This window comes from Pristiophorus japonicus, chromosome 8, assembly GCF_044704955.1.
Source record: "Pristiophorus japonicus isolate sPriJap1 chromosome 8, sPriJap1.hap1, whole genome shotgun sequence".
NCBI classification, from domain to species: domain Eukaryota; kingdom Metazoa; phylum Chordata; class Chondrichthyes; family Pristiophoridae; genus Pristiophorus; species Pristiophorus japonicus.
In genome coordinates this window covers 178,434,598-178,460,460 of record NC_091984.1, presented here as the reverse complement: position 1 = coordinate 178,460,460, position 25,863 = coordinate 178,434,598, and the positions used below count along the sequence as shown (strand labels likewise).

Genomic DNA, 25,863 nt, shown 5'->3' with positions numbered 1-25,863 from the left:
TCTTCAAATATCAAACTAATGGACAAGTGACTTTCACTATTATCAGTGATACAGGAGCATATGATTTGTACATGGCTGACAACTGGTGTGTAACAAGTATTTTCTGGTGTGGCCTGATTTATTTCAGTTTACTTAATGTGTTGATTGCTGGATGTATTGAAGTGCTTTCAAACTGTGTTAGCTTGTTACACACTACTGTGATTCTATTGCATTGAAAGAATGTACACAAATTGCATATTAATGAGAGAAAAAGCTGAATTTGCTTTGTTCAAGAAAGGCTTCATTTCTATGAGCAAGCAGAGATTGCTGGGAAATCCTTGTCCTGTTAAAAACGGGGAACTTCACCCATATTCAGCAACGTGGGAAGGAGGGATGAACTGAGTTTCTCATCTGAGAGGATTGGTGCTGAGTTGAACCTTCTTTATACTGAGCTTTAGGAATGTCAGTGCCACATTAAGCACTTGTGCTTTCTTTTCTGAAAACAGGCTGACGTGGACAGGGAGCTAATAGGAAAGCTTACTGGTAAAGCTGGGACTGGCAAAGGAAGAATTGATTACGACACATATTAAGGCATAAGAGACATTTTTGGTGGAGATCATCTGCAAAACCTTTATAGCAGAAAAGCTACTGGAATGATTACGCTAGCATTCAATATTATCATCCGTGTGGAAGGGAGGGATCTAGAAATAGTATGACAGCTGTATGCCAATATTTCTTTTGAACGCTGGACTTAAAATTTAACAATATTTAAGAATTTTCACAAATATTAGACGTTTATTGAAAAGCGATATTCCACTGAACAGTTTGGATTCATAGTAAAATGGGTAGAGGCAATCAAAAGGTCACTAATTACATCCATTGACAGGAAGTTGCATGCTGCAATAGCAATGTGTCACTTGAGGCAGAAAGAATCTTTGACTGAACATCTGATAATTGAATAAATTCAGTAGTTAACTCTTTTTCATTGAATTTCTTTCTGTTGCCACGTTAGAAGTTTGGTCGAGGCTCCTTGTTCGTTAAGTGGGTTTCCATATTATACAATGGCCTGGATTTTCGCTTGGAGGTGCATTACATGTGGTGTTCGGGGTGTGTGGAGGAGTTGGGGGGGGTGGGGGTGGGGGGCAGTTTTGAGGTAGAGAAACCCAGAAATGCATGTTTCCTGAATGAACTGCAGGACTTCTTAAAAAAAATTTCTGTATGTTTCCTGACCATAGCCAACCTGATTGACAGGCTGGAGGCCTGTCGGGCGGGAAGTCAAACAGCACAAGGTTGCAACTGAGTTGGCCTGAGAGCAAGTAGGTCTGATGGGGCGTGGGAGATTGTGGGGAGGGGGTCCAATTGCGGGGAGTGTCCGATGGTCATCAGGGGTCTGATGGTGGTTGGGAGGGGGCAGATGGTGGTTGTAGGGGGTGGGGGGGCGCAGAGATGGTGGTGGGGTGGGGGGAACACACAGATCATAGGGGGAGGGGTGGGGTTTACTGAGTAGTTTGTTGGGCCGAGCGGAAAGACTCCTGCTCCTCCTGGCCCACAACAGTGTTGTAAAGGCACTTACCTCATGAATTAAACCCTTCTCACCTCCTTTCACCTGCCAGGTTTCCTGAGGCCGACATGAGTTAAAAATAAAATGACTGTCTCATTATAATATTCAAATCACCATCCCGCCTCTCGCGAGCAGATTGGTCGCTAGCTCCTCGTCCCACCTCCATTAAAACCGAAAGTAGGCGTGTTGGGTTCCTGTGTCAGATTGTTTGAATTTTAATCTCTAACCTGACCCATACCCACCTGTTTTGGGGAGTTAAGATTCAACACAATGAGCAATACCAATGGATCAGGGCAATGGATGGGTTATCCTCTGTCATCTATTCTGTTTGATCTTGTATTTGTAGAGATGACTTATCTTCGCAAAGACTCATTGATTCACATGATTAGCATTTTACTGTGTATGATTGAGAGAGTCCTGGTCCTGTAGGACAACTGGGTGGTTTTCAGAACAGCTGGAATATAAAATCAGTCTAGAAGAATGTTATTTCTACTGCACTGGTGCAACCTAACATCTACCATTTAAATGGATTAGGGAGGGACCTCTGGTGCCCCAGGATTGAATTCTCCCCAAACCTTAGCAAGTTAGCAGCAGTAAATGTGTGTCAAGTAATTATCCAGGTCAGCAGACATGAAATATTGGAGTCTAATGTCCCTGCAACAGAGTGTAAGATGCATGCATCATTTTCAACATAATGGCATCACATGCAAGTGATAAGAACATACATTTTAACATGCTTAATCTCATGATAGTTAAGAAAAGAACACCAACTCAATGAAGCTTAATAAATATACATATTGCAGAATAAATCGCACTGCTACCAAGTAAAATTCTTGTATCGTTGCATGCCCTCAGCCAGCCACCAGGATCTACACTACTTCTTGAAGTGAAACTCCTATCGATCAGTGGAACCCGCATAAAGGAAAAATCAGAGGACGAGCAATTACAATTAATCAATAGAGAGCGGGGGAAAGGCAATAACTATTTCCAGAGTAAGGACTATCAGCTGGCACTTCTTACCTATACTTGTGCATTGAAGATAATAGAGTCAAGCTCCACAGGTACAGTACTGAAGTATAGTCAACTTCACCTCAATCAATTGCTGAGATTGGAACCCCAACCCATTGTCTATCTTCATCCATTATAGTTACAGCTGATAACTCAGTAATTTCAGTAGTTAACTCTTGTTAATTGAATGCCCTTCTACCTATGGGCATTCCTTGGGTAAAGCAGATGTATACTCTAATGGAGAACGTCTGAGTGAGCTAGTCACATTACATTTAGCTCAATAAATTGATGCAAAGTAGGTACAGTCCAGTGTGGAGGTTCTTTGTGGGTTGGATTCTTGGTGGTGGAGTAGGTTCGGTATAATTGGGAGGAGGGTCCTTGTGGGGTGGCGTGGAGTAGATTATATCAAATTGGAGAGTTCCTGGTGGGCTGGGTTGGATGAGTTGTAGTCCAATAAGAGATTTCCTTATGGATTGGGCTTAGTAGGTTTATTGTAATGAGGGGAGTGTTCCTGCTAGGCTGGTACGTAGTGTGCATCCAATCCCATTTGTGTGAATTTTTCCCTTCTGCTCCTCCTGTTCAAAGTTAGACAAAGGCCATCCAGCGACTCCATTTCTTCAACTGGAGCTACCTACTCCAATCCAATTTTGTTCTGTATGTAATACCTCGATAGACTGAATACTGTAAACTAACACAGGTACAAACCAGGCTCTGCTTTATTCGGGCCCAAAGTGATTACATTACAAGATGGCTTGCCTTCTATACCTGGGCCGCACACACGTGCATACAGCCCAATGACCTCTGACAGTGGCACCACCTGGTGGCTAGTAACCCCAAGCATACATACATGACAATATCCCCCTTTAAGATATTAGTAACTGTCTTTTTACAAATTGAGACGGTCCGGGGCTTTCCACTCCCGAGTTGATCGTCTCAGTTCAACTCCAGCCTTGGGTGAGCGTTCTGAGTCTGTTATGACTGGGGGTTGTATAGCCGATCTGATGGAAGTGGCAATGACCATGTCAGGGATTGAACGTCCAGATTCATTGATGACAGCGGAGTCCTCTGATGACTGAGGGTAGGTTGGTTGGTCACTGATTTTGTCTTCCTCAGACTGTTCTGGTTCATCCGTGTGCCGCAGCTTTATCTGATCAACATGTTTCCTGCATGTTTGCCCATTCTTGAGTTTGACGATAAACACTCTGTTACCCACCTTGGCCGTAACAGTACTGGTGATCCACTTGGGACCTTGACCATAAGTTACTACATACACAGGATCGTTAACAGAAATGTCGCGTGACACAGCAGTGCGATCATGATACCACTGCTGACTTTGACGTCTGCATTCAACATGATCGTTCAAGTCAGGATGGACAAGAGAGAGCTTGGCCTTGAGACCTCTCTTCATCAATAGTTCAGCAGTGGGGACCCCGGTAAGTGTGTGGGGTCTTGTCCTGTAACTAAGCAATATGCATGACAAGCGAGTCTGCAGTGAACCTTGAGTTACACGTTTCATACACTGCTTGATGGTTTGGACAGCACGCTCTGCTTGACCATTAGATGCGGGTTTGAATGGTGCTGACCTCACATGTTTGATACTATTGAGTTTCATGAACTCTTGAAACTCCAGACTAGTGAAGCAAGGTCCGTTGTCGCTTACAATGATGTCATGCAGACCATGAGTGGCAAACATGACACAAAGACTCTTAATGGTAGCTGTGGATGTACTGGATGACATTATACACTCTATCCACTTGGAATATGCATCCACCACAACTAAAAACATCTTTCCCATGAAGGGACCTGCAAAGTCGATGTGGATCCTGGACCATGGTTTAGATGGCCACGACCACAGACTCAGCAGCGATTCCGCTGGTGCTTTACTTAGCTGCATGCAAGTATTGCACTGATGCAGACATGATTCCAAGCCACCATACATGAGACCTGGCAGTGGCTTTCATCATGACAATACCAGGATGAGTGCTATGTAGATCATGTACAAATTTCTCTCTGCCTTTATTAGGCGTAACAACACTGGAGTTTAGAAGGATGAGAGGGGATATCATAGAAACATATAAAATTCTGACAGGACTGGACAGATTAGCTGCAAGAAGAATGTTCCTGATGTTGGGGAAGTCCAGAACTAGGGGTAAGGATAAGGGGTAAGCCATCTCGGACTGAGATGAGGAGAAACTTCTTCACTCAGAGAGTTGTTAACCTGTGGAATTCCCTACCGCAGAGAGTTGTTGATGCCAGTTCATTGGATATATTCAAGAGGGAGTTAGAAATGGCCCTTACGGCTAAAGGGATCAAGGGGTATGGAGAGAAAGCAGGAAAGGGATACTGAGGTGAATGATCTACCATGATCTTATTGAATGGTGGTGCAGGCTCGAAGGGCTGAATGGCCTACTCCTGCACCTATTTTCTATGTTTACCCCACAGTAAACAATCTGACTGAATGGATAGTTCGTCTTTGCAACGGTTGTAAGGTTTGGTCTCATCACCCATTTATTTGTGTATGGCAGACCAATCACCACTAAGGACACAACGTTTCACAACCGATAATATCGGGTCCTGGCTAGTTCAGGTCTTAACTTGTTTTGCCATGACAGGGGTTCCTTCACTTTCAAAAGCATCCATAACTAACAGTAGGTCTGCAGGTTGTGGCATCTCCACCTCCGGTGTGGACAATGGCAGACGGCTCAGTGCATCGGCACAATTCTCGGTGCCAGGTCTGGTGAATGACATAATCATAGGCAGATAGTGTCAGCGCCCACCTCTGGATATGGGACGATGGATTGGTATTTATACCTTTGTTTTCCGAAAACAATGAAATGAGTGGCTTGTGATCTGTTTCCAGTTCAACATAGAAAATAGGTGCAGGAGTAGGCCATTCGGCCCTTCGAGCTTGCACCGCCATTCAACGAGTTCATGGCTGAACCTGCAACTTCAGTACTCCATTCCTGCTTTCTCGCCATACCCCTTGATCCCCCTAGTAGTAAGGACTACATCTAACTCCTTTTTGAATATATTTAGACAATTGGCCTCAACAACTTTCTGTGATAGAGAATTCCACAGGTTCACCACTCTCTGGGTGAAGAAGTTTCTCCTCATCCCGGTCCTAAATGGCTTACCCCTTATCCTTAGACTGTGACCTCTGGTTCTGGACTTCCCCAACATTGGGAACATTCTTCCTGCATCTAACCTGTCTAAACCCGTCAGAATTTTAAACGTTTCTATGAGATCCCTTCTCATTCTTCTGAACTCCAGTGAATACAAGCCCAGTTGATCCAGTCTTTCTTGATATGTCAGTCCCGCCATCCCGGGAATCAGTCTGGTGAACCTTCGCTGTACTCCCTCAATAGCAAGAATGTCCTTCCTCAAGTTAGGATACCAAAACTGTACACAATACTCCAGGTGTGGCCTCACCAAGGCCCTGTACAACTGTAGTAACACCTCCCTGCCCCTGTACTCAAATCCCCTCGCTATGAAGGCCAACATGCCATTTGCTTTCTTAACCGCCTGCTGTACCTGCATGCCAACCTTCAATGACTGATGTACCATGACACCCAGGTCTTGTTGCATCTCCCCTTTTCCTAATCTGTCACCATTCAGATAATAGTCTGTCTCTCTGTTTTTATCACCAAAGTGGATAACCTCACATTTATCCACATTATACTTCATCTGCTATGCATATTAAAGTCACCCATGATAACTGCTGCACCTTTATTGCATGCACCCCTAATTTCCTGTTTGATGCTGTCCCCAACCTCACTACTACTGTTTGGAGGTCTGTACACAACTCCCACTAGCATTTTCTGCCCCTTGGTATTCCATAGCTCCACCCATACCGATTCCACATCATTCAAGCTAATGTCTTTCCTTACAATTGCATTAATTTCCTCTATAACCAGCAATGCCACCCTGCCTCCTTTTCCTTTCTGTCTACCCTTCCTAAACCGAAGACCAAACAGGCACTGATGCATCTTTTTAACCCCATAAACACCGGCTAATGCTTCTTTTTCTACCATGTTGTAGGCTCTTTCTGCCTTTGACAAACTTTTAGAAGCATACGCAACAGGTTGTAGTTTACCCGACTCATTAGCTTGTTGGAACACGCAATCAACTCCATATGACAAAGCATCACAGGCCAATATTAGACGCTTACACGGGTCCTAATGTACCAGAAGCTTGTTAGAGCAAAGCAGCTTAGTCGCCTTCTCAAAAGCTCTCTCTTGAGACGCACCCCAAACCCAGTTGTCGACTTTTCTTAGCAGGATGTGCAGTGGCTCTAATGAAGTGCTCAATCTAGGTAGGAAATTACCAAAGTAGTTGAGTAGACCAAGGAACCAATGCAGCTCTGTCACATTCTGAGGCTTGGGTGAATTTTTTATTGGCCTTGTTTTCGAGTCCATAGACCTGATGCCGTCAGCAGCAATTTTCCTCCCCAGGAATTCTACTTCCGGTGCCATGAAGACACACTTCAAATGTTTCAGTCTGAGTCCCACTTTGTCCAGACGATGTCGAACCTCTTCCAGGTTGTTCAGATGTTCAGCACTGTCACGATCTGTGACCAGGATGTCATCTTGGAACACGACGGTTCTTGGGATGGACTTCAGTAGACTGTCCATGTTCCTCTGAAATATGGCTGCAGCCGACGAATTCCAAAAGGACACCTGTTGTAGATAAACGATCCTTTCTGAGTATTGATGCTCGTAAGTTTCTTTGATGTCTTGACTAGCTCCTGTATCATGTAGGCCGATGTCAGATGCAGTGTAGTAAACGATGTCTGCCCGGCTAGCGTTGGAAACAGCTCATCAGCCTTCGGTAATGGGTATTGATCCTGTTTCGAAACTTGGTTGATCATAACCTTGTAGTCTCCACAAATCCTGAAAGTGCCATCACTCTTCAACACAGGAACAATGGGGCTGGCCCATTCGTTAAATTCGGCCGGTGAAGTCTATCCAGTTCGATTTCGACCTTCTCCCTCATCATGTACGGAACCGCCCGAGCTTTATGATGGACGGGTCTTGCATCTGAGTCCATGTGGATCTGCACCTTAGCTCCCGTGAAATTGCCGATGCCTGTTCAAACAGCGAGGGGAACTTGCTCAGCACTTGAGCACGTGGACTACCATCCTCCGACGACAGCGCTTTGATATCATTCCAATTCCATTTGATTTTTTCTAGCCAATTCCTGCCAAACAGCGTTGGACCATTGCCTGGAACAATCCATAATGTTAAATCATAAACCGCACCATCATACGACACCTTGACTACTGCATTGCCAATCACCATTATGAGTTCTTTAGTGTACATACGCAACTTGACATTGACTGGACTCAGCTTAGGCCTCACAGCCTTAATATCTCACAGCTTACCGAATGTCCTCTAGCTCATTATTGATTAATTCGCACTCGTGTCCAATTCCATCGGTACCGGCACACCACTAAGTTTCACATTAATCATTATCGGTTGGCTCTTTGTTAGGAACGAATACAGTCCATACACCTTCTCCTCTGGTATCTCAGATTGCATATTCGGATCCGTGCTATACCGGTCCACCACGTGGCGTGTCGCAGCACGCTTGCTCATTTGCAGACACATGCGCTGGAGATGCCCCAGTCTCGAATTTTACAAATGTACTGTTTAAACCGACACTGATGAGGCCAATGATTGCCCCCACAATGCCAACACGATGAAATCTGATTAATTCCCATTGGCGGACTTTGGGCAGCCACAGGTTTCGCATACGCAGTCGAGTAGGCCCTGCCATATGCAGCTCTGCCAAACGATGATACAATCTTGTTTACAGTACTTGCCGAGTTTTCGATGATATCTGCTTTAAGTTTTTGTCCGTTGTCATGCATGCCTGGGCAATCGTGATGGCCTTGCTCAGATCCAGTGTCTCCGCCACCAGTAGCTTCCACAGGATCACCTCGTGATTGATGCCGATTACAAAAAAGTCCTGCAGCATGTCTCCCAATGCATTTTCGAACTTACACGGTCCAGCTAGACGTCTTAGGTCGGCAACAAATTACGACACACCCTGGCCCTCAGAACAAACGTGCTTGTAGAATCGATATCATGAGATGATGATGCCTTCTTCTGTTTGAGATGGTCACGTACCAGAGCACACAATTCCTCATAGTCCTTGTTCGTTGGACTTGCAGGCAAGAGAAGATTCTGTATGAGTCAATAGATTTTCGGACCGCAAACTGTGAGGAAGACTGCCCTGCACCTAACTGCGTCAGTGGGTTCCTCCATTTTTTGGCCACGAAGTATTGGTCTAGGCGAGATACAAAATCTGTCCAGTCCTCTCCCTCAATGAATCTCTCTAGAATTCAAATTGTGCTCATTTTTTCATGTGAAGGTTCTTAAGTTACCTCGTCACCAAATGTAATGTATGCACTAACTTGCTGGACTGAATACTGTAAACTAACACAGGTACAAACCTGGCTCTGCTTTATTAGGGCCCAAAGTGATTACATTACATGATGGCTTGCCTTTTATACCTGGGCGGCACACACTTATGTATAGCCCAATGACCTCCGATAGTGGCGCCACCTGGTGGCTTGTAACACCAAGCATACATACATGACAGATTTCCCTACACTTTCCCCAAGTCTTTTCGATGTTTCCCATTAGGATTTTGAAATGGTGGCACTGCTATTGGAGCACTGCTGCTTGGTGACACAGGGGCTAAGTTTAACTGTAGCCACCTATTGTGGCCTGAAAAAGACCTTTAGTCATTCACCGCCTGTTGACTTTGGTGCTCTAACCACCACCATTTTGACAGGAGCCTTGAGATGGGTGGTCGGGTTATTGGTCGAGATCTGGAAGTGGGCTACCTACTTGCCCTCTTACAATCAGAGATGTAAATCCAGGCAGAATGAAGAATGGGCATAACCAGGATTTGCTGGATTAAATATCTGTCAGTATGAAATTTCTAAGAATGGCACATTCAGATTATACCTTTTTCTTTAGGTGCGGTAAATCTTGAACAAAAGGACATGCTTCTTGATGAGAAAATGAAGTGTTATAGCAATATGGCAGCCTGTCACTTAAAGACAGGAAACTTAAAGGAGACAATCTCCTGCTGTGATATGGTGCTGCAACACCGGCCTCATCACTGCAAGGCCTTATTCAGGAAGGGGAAGGTAGGTCAGTTGTTCATTAGCTGCTGATTTCTTTGTTACACTGCCTGTGTTTGGAATGCTGAAATGAGCAATTGTTTTGTGTGAAATTGTTTCAGGTATTGGCAATGCAGCAGATATATCCCCTTTCCATTGTCTTCCTAAAGAAAGCCTTAGCTGTGCAGCCAGAGCACCCGGTGAGTGGTCTTTATGTTCTCTCCAATTAGGGCATTGGGTAAGGGAAGAAACCTTGTCATTCATTAACAGAAAAATTCTAGATGTAGGGCCAAGTCCTAAAGTGCAGAACACTGCCAAGGTTGGAAAGAACGGGAGGGGAAATGGGTGATCAAATGGTGATTCGGTGATCCCAATCTTAGGTTTTTAAAGCCTGAAGATTGGAGAAGGAAGGGAGACTGAGAGACATAAGTTAGGGTTTTAGCTTGTAACTAACTACATTGGAAGAACACTGTATTGGTCAATGTATAGACTGATTCTGATGATTGGTGTTAAATTAGATTTCACATTTAGCAGTCCATAAGGATGTTGTGGTTGCCTTGGACATAGGTGCAAACTTGGGGCTGAGATTTCCTCCTCCTGCTGGGAGAGGCTCAGGGCAAGACTTGCGCCCCCTACCCTGACCCCATTGTGACCCTGGGTTGTGCTGTTTATCTGTGTAGGATGTGTTACCGGCAGGATATTTGCCAGTAAGACCTGCATGTGGAATGCTGCAGACAGCACCAGAATACAGATCAATTCTTAAAGGCAGCAGAAGAACGTTGAGGAGGTGAAGAAAAATGGAGGTCTGGACCCCAGATGTAGCGAGGCTTAAACAAGATACTTCTTGCGACCTGAGGAGGGCGAGCTTCAATGGACCCGTCTGCTGCTATCCTTGGGACCACCGTCACACCTCTGCTGGAGTTGGTGCAGTAGATGGCTGGAAAATAACGATTGGCCCACTATCATTTACATGTGCCAAGGATAACATGGGGAGGGGAGGTGGAGGAAAATCCAGGTTGGGTGGGACGTGGCAGACCTTCTTGCCCAATTTTCCTTGATATTCTTCTGCTAGATGCAGCCGAGGAAAATCCAGCCTTATTGGTTTCTAGTTATCATTGCATAGTTAGATGTGCGAGGAGCTCATGGACTTCTTTTCCTCTAAGATTGAGACCATCCGATCATCTGCCTCTGCCACTTCCCTTTCTTCCCCAAGCACACTAGTCCAAACTTCCTCGAAGGTTCCCCCCTAGCTTAGCCCCGAACTCTCCGAGCTCATCTTGTCCACATGACCCACTTCCTGCTCCCTCAATCCTATTCCCACTAAACTGCTGACCACCCAACTTCCTTTTCTGGCTCTCATGTTAGCTGATATTGTTAACGGTTCTCTCTACTCAGGCACTGTACCCCTCTCCTTCAAATCTGCCATCATCACCCCTATCCTCAAAAAAAACAACCCTTGACTTTTATGTCCTTTCAAACTATCGCCCCATCTCCAACCTCTCCTTCCTTTCCAAAGTCCTTGAATATGTTGTTGCCTCGCAAATCCAAAACTCTGCTGCTCGTATCATAACTTGCACCGTCCCGTTCACCCATCACCCCTGTGCTTGTTGACCTACATTGGCTTGCGGTCTGGCCACATCTCAGTTTTAAAACTGTCATCATTGTTTTCAAATCCCTCCAGGCCTTGCCCCTCCCTATGTCTCTAACCTCCTCCAGCCCTACAACACTCCGAGATCTCTGCGCTCCTCCACTTCTGGCCTTTTTGCATTCCCTATTTTAATCACTGCACCATTGGTGGTCATGTCTTCAGCTGACTAAGTACTAAGCTGTAGAATTCCCTCCTTAAATCTCTCCCCCCCGCCCCCGCCCCCCACCACCACCTCGCTCTCCTCCTTTAAGACACATTCCTTAAAACCTACCTCCTTTTAAAAAATTAGTTCATTGGATATGGGCATCACTGTCAAGGCCAGCATTTATTGCCCATCCCTAATTACCTTTGAGAAGATGGTGGTGAACCGCCATATTGAACCGCTGCAGTTTGTGTGGTGAAGGTACTCCCATAGTGCTTTTAGGGAGGGAATTTGAGGATTTTGACCCAGCGATGATGAGCAAGCTTTTGATTATCTGTCCTAATATCTCCTTATGTGGATCGGTGTCAAATTTTGTTTGATAATGCTCCTGGGATACAGCACCTTGTACGTTTTACTATATTAAAGGCACTATAGAAATGCAAGTTGTTGATTTTGTAAATACATATTTTCTACAAAATAGGTGACAAATAACACACCTGAGGCATGTTTCTCTTCTTGATTGGATTAAGACTTCATCTATATCCTCCATTTTATTTCCAACAGGGATCCAGGTCTGTGTGATGAATCTGTTAGTTTCCTGGAAGAGATTAGGGAGGAGTTGGGGGTGAGTGGCAGATTGGGTGTAGACCCTTCACCAGAACACTGTAAAGTCCTGACCCTGCAGTACAGACTTACACGAGGCACATGCTGAAGTCAAGGTCACTCAGGACCTGCACCTTTATTTCACAGCTCTGGAAATGCCTCACTTGCCTGAGACCTGCCTTTATATACCTGCGTGGGACAGGTGTGCAATGTCTCCTGCAAGTGCACCCCTGGTGGTAAGGTATGCTTGTGGTTACAGGTCATATCTAGTTACAGTCATGAATAGCATGGTAAGATACAGTTATATACAGTGGTGTGAGATACATGACATCACCCTCCCCCAAGGTCTTATTGTCTTTATAGATTCAGTCTCTCAGGTGGTCTACGCTCTCGCGTGGAGCGTCTTAGTTGTGGTTCAGTTGTTTGCCTTGGTGCCTGTTTTTCTTTCGGTGTGATTGCTGGTATCTCGCCTGGGCTGTCTGTTTAGTTCAGTATGATTGCTGGTATCTCACCTGGGCTGTCTGTTGAGACTGCCCTTTCCTCAGGTTGTTCCCTCTGTCTGTCCACCAGGTGTGGTGTGAGTTCCACATTGTAGTCTGCCTCTGGTTCTGCAATGTTGTTGGTGAATCTACTTTTTACTTGGTCTACATGCCTCCGGCAGGTTTGGCCATTTCCATTTGTAAAACCAGTAGCCTGTTTCCTTCCTTGCCTGTTATTGTCCCTGCAAGCCATTTGGGACCCCTGCCATAGTTTAGCACAAACACTTTGTCCCCTATCTCATTCCACCTCCCCCTCGAATTTCGGTCATGGTACTCAGTTAGCTTCCGGCGCTTTGCCTCAACAATTTCATGCATGTCTGGGAGGATTAACGAGAGCCTAGTCTTTAAGGTCCATTTCATCAATAGTTGCGCGGGGGGAACTCCAGTCAATGAATGCAGACGAGATCTGTATGCCAGCAGCAGTCGCGACAGGCGGCTCTGCAGCGTGGGACCTTGGATTTTAAGCATGTCTTGTTTAATGATTTGCACTGCTTGCTCCGCCTGGCCATTGGAGGCCGGCTTGAACGATGCCGTCTTAACTTGATTTATGCCATGGTCAACGATAAAATCTTGGAATTCTGCACTGGTGAAGCACGGACCATTATCACTGACCAATATGTCAGGAATTCCGTGCGTTAGAATCATGGTTCTAAGGCTCTCCACAGTGGTGGAGGTGGTGCTCGAGTTTAAAATGGTGCATTCGATCCACTTGGAAAATGCATCGACGACTACGAGGAACATTTTGCCCATGAATGGGCCCGCATAGTCTACGTGCACCCACGATCACGGTTTGGTGGGCCAGGGCCAGGGGCTCAGGGGGGCCTCCCTGGGGTATTGCTGAGTTGGGCACAAATGGTGCACCGTCGGACGCAGAGCTCCAAGTCTGCGTCAATACCAGGCCACCAGACGTGGGATCTGGCTATGGCCTTCATGAGAACGATTCCCGGGTGCTTGTGGTGGAGCTCCCGGACAAACACCTCTCTGCCTCGCAAAGGCATGACTACTCGGCTGCCCCACATCAAGCAGTCTGCCTGTAGTGATAGTTCATGCATGCGCCGATGGAAAGGTTTGATCTCCTCGGGGCAGGCATCGCGAGCCTCTGCCCAGTCACCAGTTAAAACACATCTTTTGACTAAGGATAACGTGGGGTCGCTGGTCTTCCAAGCTCTGATTTGGCGAGCCATCATGGGCGAACCTGTGGACTCAAAGGCATTGATTGCCATGACCATCTCATAGTCCTGTTCGTCGGACCCTTCCGTGGTCACCAGGGGTAGCCTGCTAAGCGCGTCTGTGCCTGGTCTGTGCCTTATTGTGTAGTCGTAAGACGCCAGCATGAGTGCCCACCGTTGAATTTGCGCCGAGGCGTTGGCGTTTATTGCCTTGCTCTCGGATAGCAGGGACGTGAGGGGTTAGTGGTCGGTTTTTAACACGAACTTGGCCCCGAAAAGGTATTGGTGCATCTTTTTGACACCGTACACGCACGCGAGCGCTTCCTTTTCCACCATACCGTACCCGCGCTCCACCCGCGAAAGTGAATTGGAGGCATAAGCAAGGGGTTGTAATTTACCCGCACCATTGACCTGCTGTAAAACGCACCCGACCCCATACGCTGACGCATCACATGTAAGAACTAGCTTTTTACCTGGGTCAAAAAAAGTCAAAACACTGTTGGAACATAGAAGGTTGCGTGCCTTATTGAAGGCGCGTTCTTGGGCGTCCCCCCAAAACCAATCGCACCCCTTTCTGAGTAGCACGTGGAGAGGCTCCAGCAGCGTGCTCAAGTTCTGCATAAAGTTCCCAAAGTAATTCAGAAGCCCGAGAAAGGCGCGCAGTTCCGAGACATTCCGGGGCCTGGGTGCCAGACGAATTGCTTCGGTTTTGGATTCTGTTGGGCGGATTCCATCAGCGGCAATCCTTCTGCCCAAAAATTCAACCTCGGGCGCGAGAAACAGACACTTGGATTTCTTAACACTTAGGCCTACCCGATCCAATCGCTTTAGTACTTCCTCCAAATTGCAGAGATGGGAGTCGGTGTCCTGCCCGTGATGAGTATGTTGTCTTGAAACACAACCATCCCCGGGATGGACTTGAGCAGACTCTCCATGTTGCGCTGGAATATGGCAGCTGCCGACCTGATGCCAAATGGGCATCGATTGTACATGAAAAGGCCTCGATGTGGTGGTGAGTAGCTTAGACTCTTTGGTCAGTTTTTGCATCATCTACGCAGATGTGAGATCTAGTTTCGAGAAAAGTTTTCCTCCAGCCAATGTGGCAAAAACGTCCTCCGCTCTGGGCAGCGGGTATTGGTCCTGTAGGGAGACTGTTTATGGTAGATTTGTAATCCCCACAGATTCGTACAGATCCATCAGGCTTCATGACGGGGACGATGGGACTTGCCCAGTCGCTAAATTCCACGGGTGAGATAATGCCTTCCCGCAGAAGCCGGTCCAGTTCATGTTCAATCTTTTCCCTCATCACATAAGGCACAGCTCTAGCCTTATGATGGACCGGTCTGGCATCCTGTGTGATGTAGATTTTAACTTTAGCCCCTTTGAAGGTGCCCACACCTGGCTGAAAGAGATGTTCAAATCGACTTAGAACTGTTGAGCAGGAGGTCCGTTCCTCTGACGACATGGCGTGAACATCATCCCATTTCCAATTTAGTTTTGCCAGTCAGCTTCTCCCCAACAGTGCTGGGAGATCTCCGGGGACAATCCACAGGGGAAGTCGGTTCACTGTCCCTTTGTGTGTGACTGAGAGCATGGCGCTGCCAAGGACTGGGACGATTTCTTTGGTGCAGGTCCTTATTTTGGTGTCGACCCTTGTGAGTTTTGATCTGTTGCTTTTGTGCGGCCACAGCTGTTCAAATTGTTGGACGCTCATGAGAGATTGACTCGCTCCCGTGTGCAGTTCCATGTTGACGGGTATCCCGTTGAGTAGGACCCTCATCATTATTGGAGGCGTCTTGTTGTAAGAACAGTGGACATTGATCGTGTTGACCCGCTATACCTCGGTGTCCCGGGCACTGTCCCCACCGTCTTCTGGTCCGCTTTCCGACCCTTCCGATTCATATACCAGCCGAGCTGCTGTTTTTCTGCACATGCAGGCCAGATGCCCTGTATAGTTGCAGTTTCTGCAAACGGCATGCTGAAATCGACACCCCCTTGATGAATGCCTTCCCCCACATCTCCAGCAGAGACCGCTTCCATTGTTTCCGAAGGATGAGCTGCGTCTGGCTGATCTCTCTTGAACTTCTCTCAGTTTGTAGTTGATTGTTCGCATTGTGGGTTGATGAGGTGTGGATGGCCGTTCATGTGGCCCTTGATGGCTTCTGGCGCCACGGCCTGCTGTTGAAGGCCTGCTCTCCTGCCTTTGTCTGTGTATGGGGGTAGCGGCTTGTTTCACGCTGTGAACCCCTTGTTCTGATGTTTCGTTAGTTGTCGTCCTCGCAGTGTAGATCAACCTCGTTTCTTTTTCTCCTGCCAAGAATGTCTGTGTGACCAGTGCTGCTGCCTCTAGGGTCAAGTTCTTGGTCTCTATGAGCTTTTGGAATACGCCTGCGTGGCCTATTCCTTCAATAAAAAAGTCTCTCAGTACTTCTCTCCTTAGTTCATCGGAGAACTCACATAAACTAGCCAGCCTCTGAAGTTCCGCCACAAAGTCAGGTATGCTCTGGCCCACACAGTGTCTGTAGTTGTAGAACCTGTGTCTGGCCGTGTGTAGGCTGCTCTCTGGCTTCAGGTGGTCTCTCACCAGTGTGCTCAACTCTTCAAACGACTTGCTTGCTGGTTTCTCGGGTGCCAGCAGGTCCTTCATTAAGGCGTATGTTTTCGAGCCACAGCTGGTCAAGAGATGGGCTCTTCTCTTGTCTGCCTTATCGTCGCCCAACCAGTCTTTGGTTACAAAGCTTTGCTGGAGCCTTTCTATTAAGTCCTCCCAATTATCTCCAGCATTGTATTTCTCATGTGAGCGGTTGGTAGCCATTCTGTGGATTCTGTGATCCCGTAATTCGTCTCCACTGTAAAGTCCTGACCCTGCAGTACAGACTTACACAAGGCACATGCTGAAATCAAGGTCACTCAGGACCTGCACCTTTATTTCACAGCTCTGGAAATGCCTCACTTGCCTGAGACCTGCCTATACCTATGTGGGACAGGTGTCCCCTGTAAGTGGATCCCTGGTGGTAAGGTATGCTTGTGGTTACAGGTCATATCTAGTTACAGTCATGTATAGCATGGTAAGATACAGTTATATACAGTGGTGTGAGATACATGACAAACACAGTACTGGTTTATTGGGGGAGGAGGGCGTCTGTAATGTTACCTGTTTTTTAACCTCTTTCCCCCATTTTCTAACCATTTTGTTTGTGTGGGCCCCTCCCCTGTTTGCCGATCTCCCACCTTAACACTGGCAGAAACACTGGAGAAGTGGTGGAAATGGCTGAATTGGAAATAGCTCCAAAGTTTCTGCCAATTAAAGTTACAGCGGGAGTTGGAGAGAATTCTACAGAAATTCTCCCCCAAATTGTTTTCGACCGGGAGCAATGAGCCTTCTCGATTCTACATCTTGCTGAAGCTGTTACACATAAGTTTTGCACTTTTCCACAGCTGCATTACAAAATTATTTTGCAAAATTTGGAATGTAGCAATGCTTCAGACCATGTAATGCAATGCCACTCCCTATGACACTGTGTCATTATGTGCCACTGTTTACACCTCCAGGAAATTAAAGAGGAAATTAAGACTATTATTAGCACATGGACAAAACAGAGAATATCTGGTATTAAAAGGAAATTCGGAGAACGCCACTCAAAACTGCCAGTCACCAGACGCAAGTCCTTTAAGGTAGGCTTCAAATTACCCACTGACTGGATTGGATGGGAATGAAGGGGCACATTCCCAGAACAGTAGCTGTATTGTGAGACAACCTGCTAGGACCTAGGCTTGAATCTTTTCCCATCAGAGCCTAATTTATATTCCTTTGGCATAGGTTTCTGAGAGGGTTTCTGTTATTCACCTGTTAGGCCAAAAGTGTATGAATTCTCTGTGATTTGAAACCCATAGATGCTGAGTAAAAGATCACTGATTGTACTAGTTGTCACAGGGGTGTATGATTTAACATACAGCGCAACATTTTAAAGGGAAGGCGTGTAAATCTCTGGGATTATCTGGGGTAAACATAGCATAATATGAGCAAGCTCCCACATGTTCCAGCTGCACTGATGGTGTTTGTAGGTATGTGGCATGTTAGAATTCTTGCTCAATAAGGCATGCAGTCAATTCTTGCTTGTCCTATGCTTATGATTTTATCAGAGTACCCTGATGTATTTAAAGTGAGGCTAGATAAGTACCTAGAGGAGAAATGAATAGAAAGATATGCTGATAAGGTTAGATGAAGTAGGGTGGGCGGAGGTGCGTGTGGTGCATAAGCACCAACATAGAGCAGTTTGTCCGAATGGCCTGTTTCTGTGCTGTAGATTCTATGGAATTCAACTTAATTCTCCAAATATATCAGATTCCTGCCTCCACCTACTGCATTTATATCAGAGCCTTCCTACCTAACCTCACATCCTATCCATTACCAAGACAGTTTATTTCCACCTCTGCAACGTTGCCTGCTTTTGCCCATCTGGTGCTAAAACATTTCCAGGCTTGATTTCTCGAATGAAATCCTCGCACATCTGCAATCTCATAAACACCAACTGATCCAAAACTCAGCTACCAAACTGTCCTACTAAGTCTGACATACCCCTCACCCCCAGCTTGCTGATTACATTGGCTCCCAATCCTCCACTGCATTAAATTTAAAATTATTTTCCTCATCTTCAGATCATTCCATGGCCTCAGCCCATGGTATCTCTGCAACCTCCTCCAGCCTTATATCCTCTCTCACACCCTTCAGCTCTGGCCTCTTGTTCCTCCTTATCTTTTTCCTACTGTTGGTGGTAGATATTTCAGCTGATTTGGCCCTACTCTCGGGAACTGGATCCCTAGGCATCAGCTGTGGCTCAGTAGTAGCACTCTTGCATCTGGGTCAGAAAGTAATCGCTTCAAGTCCCACTCCAGAGATTGTTCACAAAACCTAGGTTGACACTCCAGTGCATTACTGAGAGAGTGCTGCACTGTCAGAGATGCCGTCCTTCAGAGAAGACGTTAAACCAAGGTCCCATCTGTCCTCTCAGGTTGATGTAAAAGATCCCATGGCACTATTTCGAAGAAATGTAGGGGTGTTCTCTCTGGTGTCCTGGACAATATTTTCCTTTAATCAACCCATCATCATCATAGGCAGTCCCTCGGAATTGAGGAAGACTTGCTTCCACTCTTCAAATGAGTCCTTAGGTGGCTGAACAGTCCAATATGAGAGCCACAGTCTCTAACACAGGTGGGACAGACAGCCGAGGGGAAGGGAGGGTGGGACAGGTTTGCCGCATGTTCTTTCCGCTGCCTGTGCTGGTCTTCTGCATGCAATCGGCGAAGAGACTCGAGGTGCTCAGTGCCCTCCCGGATGCACTTCCTCCACTTAGGGCGGTCTTTGACCAGGGAATGTTGCACTTTATCAGGGAGGCTTTGAGAGTGTCCTTGTAACGTTTCCTCTGACCATCTTTGGCTCATTTGCTATGAAGGAATTCCGAGTAGAGTGCTTGCTTTGTGAGTCTCGTGTCTGGCTTGCGGACAATGTGGCCCGCCCAGCGGAGCTGATCAAGTCCTTAACCAACATCACTAAGATAGAGTACCTAGTCATTATCACATAGCCGTTTGTGGGAACCTGCTGCGTGCAAATTTGCTACTGCATTTCCTACATTACAACAGTGACTACACTTAAAAGGTATTTAATTAGCTGTAAAGCGCTTGGGAGGTCCTGAAGTCGTGCAAGGTGCAATGTAAATGCAAGTCCTTCTTTTACTTTTTTAAAAACCTCCACCTCTCTGCTTCTCTCACCTTATAATCCTTCTCAAATCCCATCTTTTTGACCAAGTCTCCTGATCTCTTCACTTCTTCCATAGCTTGGCATCTCTGTTCTTATTTTCTTTCTCTCTTACCACTGTTAAGTGCTTTGGCACATTTTCTATATAAACTCAAGTTGTTATTGTTATTGCTCTGTCTGACTCTGCCCAGCCCTATGTTTCCTTTCTCAGGTTCTCAGTCTTCTTTGCATGTAACATGATGTAGGAATACCTGGTAATTTACTGGCCAAGTTCAACTAATCCACTCAGTCTTAGTGCTATCTTGCAATGGAGTCACTGGGATAGCATTTCCATGGGGATTCTCCTGATCACCCAACAAAACTTTGGTGGAAGCCACTGAGAAATGGTATAATGTTATTACTGTGTTATGAATATCATTTAGATGGAGTCATAACTCTGTTAGACGTTAATGCACAGATCCACCATCTTCACCCTTTGTTCAGAATTGAGTGGGGGCAAAGCAGTAGTTTATCCCTGCCATCTGCCATAACTTCGGTGGAAAAGCTGCAGCAACCCTGGAAAAATGATGGGCCGGATCCTGCTGGAGCGGGGCACCTTGTGGTGCGTGCCGTTTGTTAGACTTTTATCTGCACCCTTCAGCTCGCAACATTTTGCGTCGTAGCTTGCTGGAAGTGCGAGCTAATTAGGGCAACAGGGCATCTGGGGCCTCAGTGAACGGTGGGACCAACAGTGTATCTCCTTAACCAATGAGATTTAAAGATTGAGAAAGAAACAGAGGAATGAAAGAGAAGCAGGTGAATTAAAGTCAGGTACAGAAAGAAATAAAGAGAGGGAAAGAAATATTGGATTAAGAGAAGAGAGAGAAAAAAGAGACAGAAAGGAAAAGTAAGAAAAAGTAAATACATTTTTAAAATTTAAAATTTCCAACAACAATTTACTACATGCAAGAATGAAATTGAATACTTTAAATTGTTCACTTTCTGGGCCAGAGAGGTTGATTGGCATCGCATTAACAATTATCACATAGGTAGAAGGTTTCTTACACTCTTAGGACCAAAGTTTCCACATGATTCGCGCCTGATTTTTAGGAGCAACTGGTGGAGAACGGACTATTTTAGAAATCGCAATTCTCCACATTTTTTTTTCTGCAGTTCTAGTCAGGTAGAACAGTTCTAGTTTAGAAAAGAATTTTTTCTTCAAAAGGGGGCGTGTCCGGCCACTGACGCCTGATTTGAAAGTTTCCACAGTGAAAATGTACTCCAAACTAAAGTAGAATGGAGCCAGTGAAGATTTTTGTCGAACTGAAAAAACCTGTTCTACACATTAAAAAATCAGGCGCAGGTTACAAATTAGGCGCCCAGAACGAGGTGGGGGAGAGAGGGGGGGAAGGGAACTCATTAAATTCTACAATAAATCCTTATTTATACTTCTACAAATATTATACAAATAAATCCAACCTGAATAAACATTTATAAGCCAAGAAAAGATTAAATAAACCATCTTCCTACCTGTGTGAAAGTGCTTCAGCCAGGGAGAATTCTGCAGCCGTTTGTGCCGCTGAGCGGGAGGGGGAGAGAGAGAGAGAGAGAGAGGGGGGGAGGGAGAGAGAGAGAGGGGGGGGAGGGAGAGAGAGAGAGAGGGGGGGAGGGAGAGAGAGAGAGGGGGGGGAGGGAGGGAGAGAGAGGGGGTGGAGGGAGGGAGAGAGAGAGAGGGGGAGGGAGAGAGAGGGGGAGGAGGGAGGGAGAGAGAGAGGGGAGGGAGGGAGAGAGGGGGGTGGAGGGAGGGGGGGAGGGAGAGAGAGGGAGGGGGGAGAGAGAGGGAGGGAGGGAGGGAGGGAGAGAGAGAGAGGGGAGGGAGAGAGAGGGGAGGGAGGGAGAGAGAGGGGAGGGAGGAAGGGAGGGAGGGAGAGAGAGGGAGGGAGAGAGGGGGGGAGGGAGGGGGAGAGAGGGGGGGAGGGAGGGGGAGAGAGAGAGAGAGGGAGGGAGAGAGAGAGAGAGGGGGAGGGAGGGAGAGAGAGGGGGAGGGAGGGAGAGAGAGAGAGAGGGGGAGGGAGGGAGAGAGAGAGAGGGGGGGAGGGAGAGAGAGAGAGAGAGAGAGAGGGGGGGAGGGAGAGAGAGAGAGAGGGGGGGAGGGAGAGAGAGAGAGAGGGGGGGAGGGAGAGAGAGAGAGGGGGGGGAGGGAGGGAGAGAGAGGGGGAGGGAGAGAGGGGGAGGAGGGAGGGAGAGAGAGAGGGGAGGGAGGGAGAGAGGGGGGTGGAGGGAGGGGGGGAGGGAGAGAGAGGGAGGGGGGAGAGAGAGGGAGGGAGGGAGGGAGGGAGAGAGGGAGAGGGGAGGGAGAGAGAGGGGAGGGAGGGAGGGAGGGAGAGAGAGGGGAGGGAGGGAGAGAGAGAGAGGGGGGGAGGGAGAGAGAGAGAGAGAGAGAGGGGGGGAGGGAGAGAGAGAGAGGGGGGGAGGGAGAGAGAGAGAGAGGGGGGGAGGGAGAGAGAGAGAGAGGGGGGGAGGGAGAGAGAGAGAGGGGGGGGAGGGAGGGAGAGAGAGGGGGAGGGAGAGAGAGGGGGAGGAGGGAGGGAGAGAGAGAGGGGAGGGAGGGAGAGAGGGGGGTGGAGGGAGGGGGGGAGGGAGAGAGAGGGAGGGGGGAGAGAGAGGGAGGGAGGGAGGGAGGGAGAGAGGGAGAGGGGAGGGAGAGAGAGGGGAGGGAGGGAGGGAGGGAGAGAGAGGGGAGGGAGGAAGGGAGGGAGGGAGGGAGAGGGGGAGAGGGAGGGAGAGAGGGGGGGAGGGGAGGAGGGGGGAGGAGAGGGGGGGGAGGAGAGAGAGAGAGAGGGAGGGAGAGAGAGAGAGAGAGAGAGGGGAGGGAGGAGAGAGAGAGAGAGGGGGAGGGAGGGGGAGAGAGAGAGGGGGAGGGAGGGAGAGAGAGAGAGGGGAGGGAGGCAGAGAGAGAGAGGGGAGGGGGGGAGAAGAGAGAGGGGGGGGCGGGGGGCGGAGGGAGAGGTCAGGTCGTTCTTCGGACCAGTCCTGGATTCGGATCCAGTGGGGGGGGGGGGGGGGGGAGCGGGGCGGGGAACAGGAGCGCGGGTGGGTCGGAGGGGGAGGGGGGACGCGGGTCTCGGGTCGGGGCGGCGGGGCGGGGGGGGGGGAGCGGGTGTCTGGTCGGCGGGGGGGGGGGGTGGGGGGAGCGGGTGTCGGGTCGGGTCTGGTCGGTGTGGGGGGGGCGGTGGGGAGCGGGTGTCGGGTCTTGTCGGGGGCGGGGAGCAGGAGCTGGCCGTGGGAGGAGCCTTATTCACGTAGCCCCAGTGAGGCCATTCAGCCAGGGCTAGGGGCTGCGTGCTTCGGGCCCCTCCCACACAGTTCGGCGCCTGGAGCTACTGCACTTGCGTGCCGACTGTAGCGCCGCATGTGCAGAGGTCCCGGCACTGTTTTCAGCGCAGGGACCTGGCTCCGCCCCCCCCCCCACAGCTCGTGCTGGCTGCGCCGAGGGCCAGAGGACCTGTAAGTAGGTGGAGAATACCGCTTTAGGCGCGAAAAACGGGCGCCCAGTTCGGAGGGGCGCCCGTTTTTTTTCTTGTGGAAACTTGGGCCCATTATTACCAGACTTAACTTTTTGTGGCGGGGTTTATGGACAATTAATGTGCAAATCCAGCAAGTTCTTAAAAATAACAAGCAGGCTAAGGGCAAGATGCTGTTTGTGTGAAGCACCCAGCAAGTTCTGGAGATTCTCAATTTATGGCATATCTCTTAATCTCCTGACTTTGCTGGCCAATTTGCACATTAGTAATGGCGTGTGTCATTTACATGCCATTATTTTCCAGCAAGATCTGGCCTGATGGATTTCTTCAGGGTTTCCATGACTCTCCGCTGAAGTCACAGTGGACAGGCGTGAAAACTCTGCTGGTAATTGAGCCCCATAATCATTGAGAAGGATAGTCCAGACCGGGCTAATAGGATGTCTCACTGCTTCTATCACTCCCCTCTTTGCTTTGTCATGTTGTTTCTCTGCTCTTTCCAGTTCCAGTCTTTTTGCCTTTTGGGAATCTTTCCAATCTCTGTTATGTACCCCAAGTGTTGATCGGTGAAAGGATCTACATGGTGTTTTGTATGCTCATGATTATTGCTGCTTATTGCTATTAATATTCATATTTTCTAATTCTATTCATATTTTTCTTTCCCAGATTATAACCTGGAAGTGGACAATAGGAATTTCTGCTGTAATATTGGGGAGTATGATTTTATATAAATGGAGATGAATCCTAATCCTAATAAAGAGACATCCATTTCAGATTTAAATAAAAACTTGCTTCAGATTATGCTGGGTTTGAGATATCTACAAACTGTTCATTAAAAGTAGTTTGCAAATCTGTGTGCAGAGCTGAACATGGCTCAGCAATTCAAACTGAACTGAAATGCTTAAATATATATATTTACAAATAGGTTAGATTGTTTGGTGTTTTTTGCCTGGTGCACTGCCTCTTCAGTAGAATACTAAGATTCATTGCCGTGAAATGGGAGGAAACCTTTCATTCTGAGAGCAACATTCCAGATCGAGGTTGTGCTATCTCTCTATTGAGATGAGAATGTCGTACCTCATGTCTCCTAGCAGCTGGCTGAAGGGAACATTTGGAAGCAGTGATGTAGAGTTAAATAAGTAGGGATAAATGATTAAAAAAATTGTATTCCATATCTGCTCAAGTGACTCAGGTGCACTCAAAACCATGTTTGACTCTTTGAAACAAAAAGAACATTATCATGGTCAGAGCAGAATAATGGTCGGAATGAAAATTAGAAGAAAGATGACTCACCTGATGGAGGAATGGGGACGCACCTGATGGTTGCATTAGTAATGGCATCACATTGTGTGTTACTGAGCCACACAAACCAGGAAAGTTCCATCTTAGTCTGTGCTGATTTAGCAGATCTCTATCAGGGTAGTGATGCTACTGTTGATCTCAGTTAGTGAGGGGAAAAAATGAGCCAGCTTTTCTGCACCTAATTTCTATCTAGTGAGCACCTTCTCTGATAAAGCCGATGCCAAGTGAGGGTCAGGATTGACTTTGACTTTAATAGCCAGTCAACACTAACTCTAGCTAGGAAAATCAAGAGGTAGAATCAGTTTGGGTGAAGCTAAGAAACAGCAAAGGGCAGAAAACATTGGTGGGAGTTGTTTATAGGCCCCCCAAAAGTAATGGTAATGTAGGGCACAGTATAAATCAGGAAATTAGAGGCGCATGTAACAAAGGTGATGCAGTAATCATGGGGGACTTTAATCTACATATAGACTGCGCAAACCAAATTTGCAGTATAGTGTGGCGGATGAATTCATGGAATATATACAAGATGGTTTTCTAGATCAGTATGTTGAGGAACCAAGTAGAGAACAGACTATTTTAGATCTAGTATTGTGCAATCATAGAATCATAGAAATCATAGAAATTTACAGCACGAAGGAGGCCATTTTGGCCCATCGTATCCGTGCCAGCTGACAAAGAGCTATCCAGCCTAATCCCACTTTCCAGCTCTTGGTCCGTAGCCCTGTAGGGTACAGCGCTTCAAGTGCACATCCAAGTACCAAGTTTTTGGTCACCTTACTTAAGGAAGGATATACTAGCTTTGGAGGGGTTACAGAGACGATTCATGAGGCTGATTCCGGAGATGAGGGGGTTACCTTATGATGATAGATTGAGTAGACTGGGTCTTTACTCGTTGGAGTTCAGAAGGATGAGGTGTGATCTTATAGAAACATTTAAAATAATGAAAAGGATAGACAAGATAGAGGCAGAGAGGTTGTTTCCACTGGTCGGGGAGACTAGAACTAGGGAGCACAACCTCAAAATACGGGGGAGCCAATTTAAAACCAAGTTGATAAGGAATTTCTTCTCCAAGAGGGTTGTGAATCTGGAATTCTCTGCCCAAGGAAGCAGTTGAGGCTAGCTCATTGAATGTATTCAAGTCACAGATAGATAGATTTTTAACCAATAAGGGAATTAAGGGTTACGGGGAGAGGGCGGGTAAGTGGAGCTGAGTCCACGGCCAGATCAGCCATGATCTTGTTGAATGGTGGAGCAGGCTCGAGGGGCTAGATGGCCTACTCCTAGTCCTAATTCTTATGTTCTTATGTTCTTCTGTACTTTTTAAATATGGTGAGGGTTTCTGCCTCAACCACCATTTTAGGCAGTGAGTTTCAAACCCCCACCACCCTCTGGGTGAAGAAATTTCCCCTCAAATCCCCTCTACACCTTCTACCAATTACTTTAAATCTATGCCCCCTGGTTGTTGACCCCCTCTGCTAAGGGAAATAGGTCCGTCCTATCCACTCTATCTAGGCCTCTCATAATT

General features: G+C 47.3%; 1 protein-coding gene across 4 annotated transcripts in view; it reads left to right on the top strand.

Moving 5' to 3' along the window:
* The window catches only part of LOC139268237 (peptidyl-prolyl cis-trans isomerase FKBP8-like), a 54,440-nt gene extending 30,480 nt beyond the window's left edge, over nt 1-23,960 (top strand). For 2 of the 4 annotated variants that reach the window (XM_070886282.1, XM_070886284.1), the window contains exons 6-10: nt 2,396-2,601; nt 9,535-9,707; nt 9,803-9,880; nt 17,334-17,456; nt 23,703-23,960. In XM_070886282.1, coding sequence (XP_070742383.1) covers nt 2,396-2,601; nt 9,535-9,707; nt 9,803-9,880; nt 17,334-17,456; nt 23,703-23,777 — 655 coding nt within the window. In that variant the 3' untranslated portion in view covers nt 23,778-23,960. Of the gene's footprint in view, nt 1-2,395; nt 2,602-9,534; nt 9,708-9,802; nt 9,881-10,360; nt 11,431-12,034; nt 12,097-17,333; nt 17,457-23,702 lie in introns of those variants that run through there. The other 2 variants (XM_070886286.1, XM_070886285.1) reach the window with 2 other exon arrangements.
* Nucleotides 23,961-25,863: the final 1,903 nt, after the last annotated feature.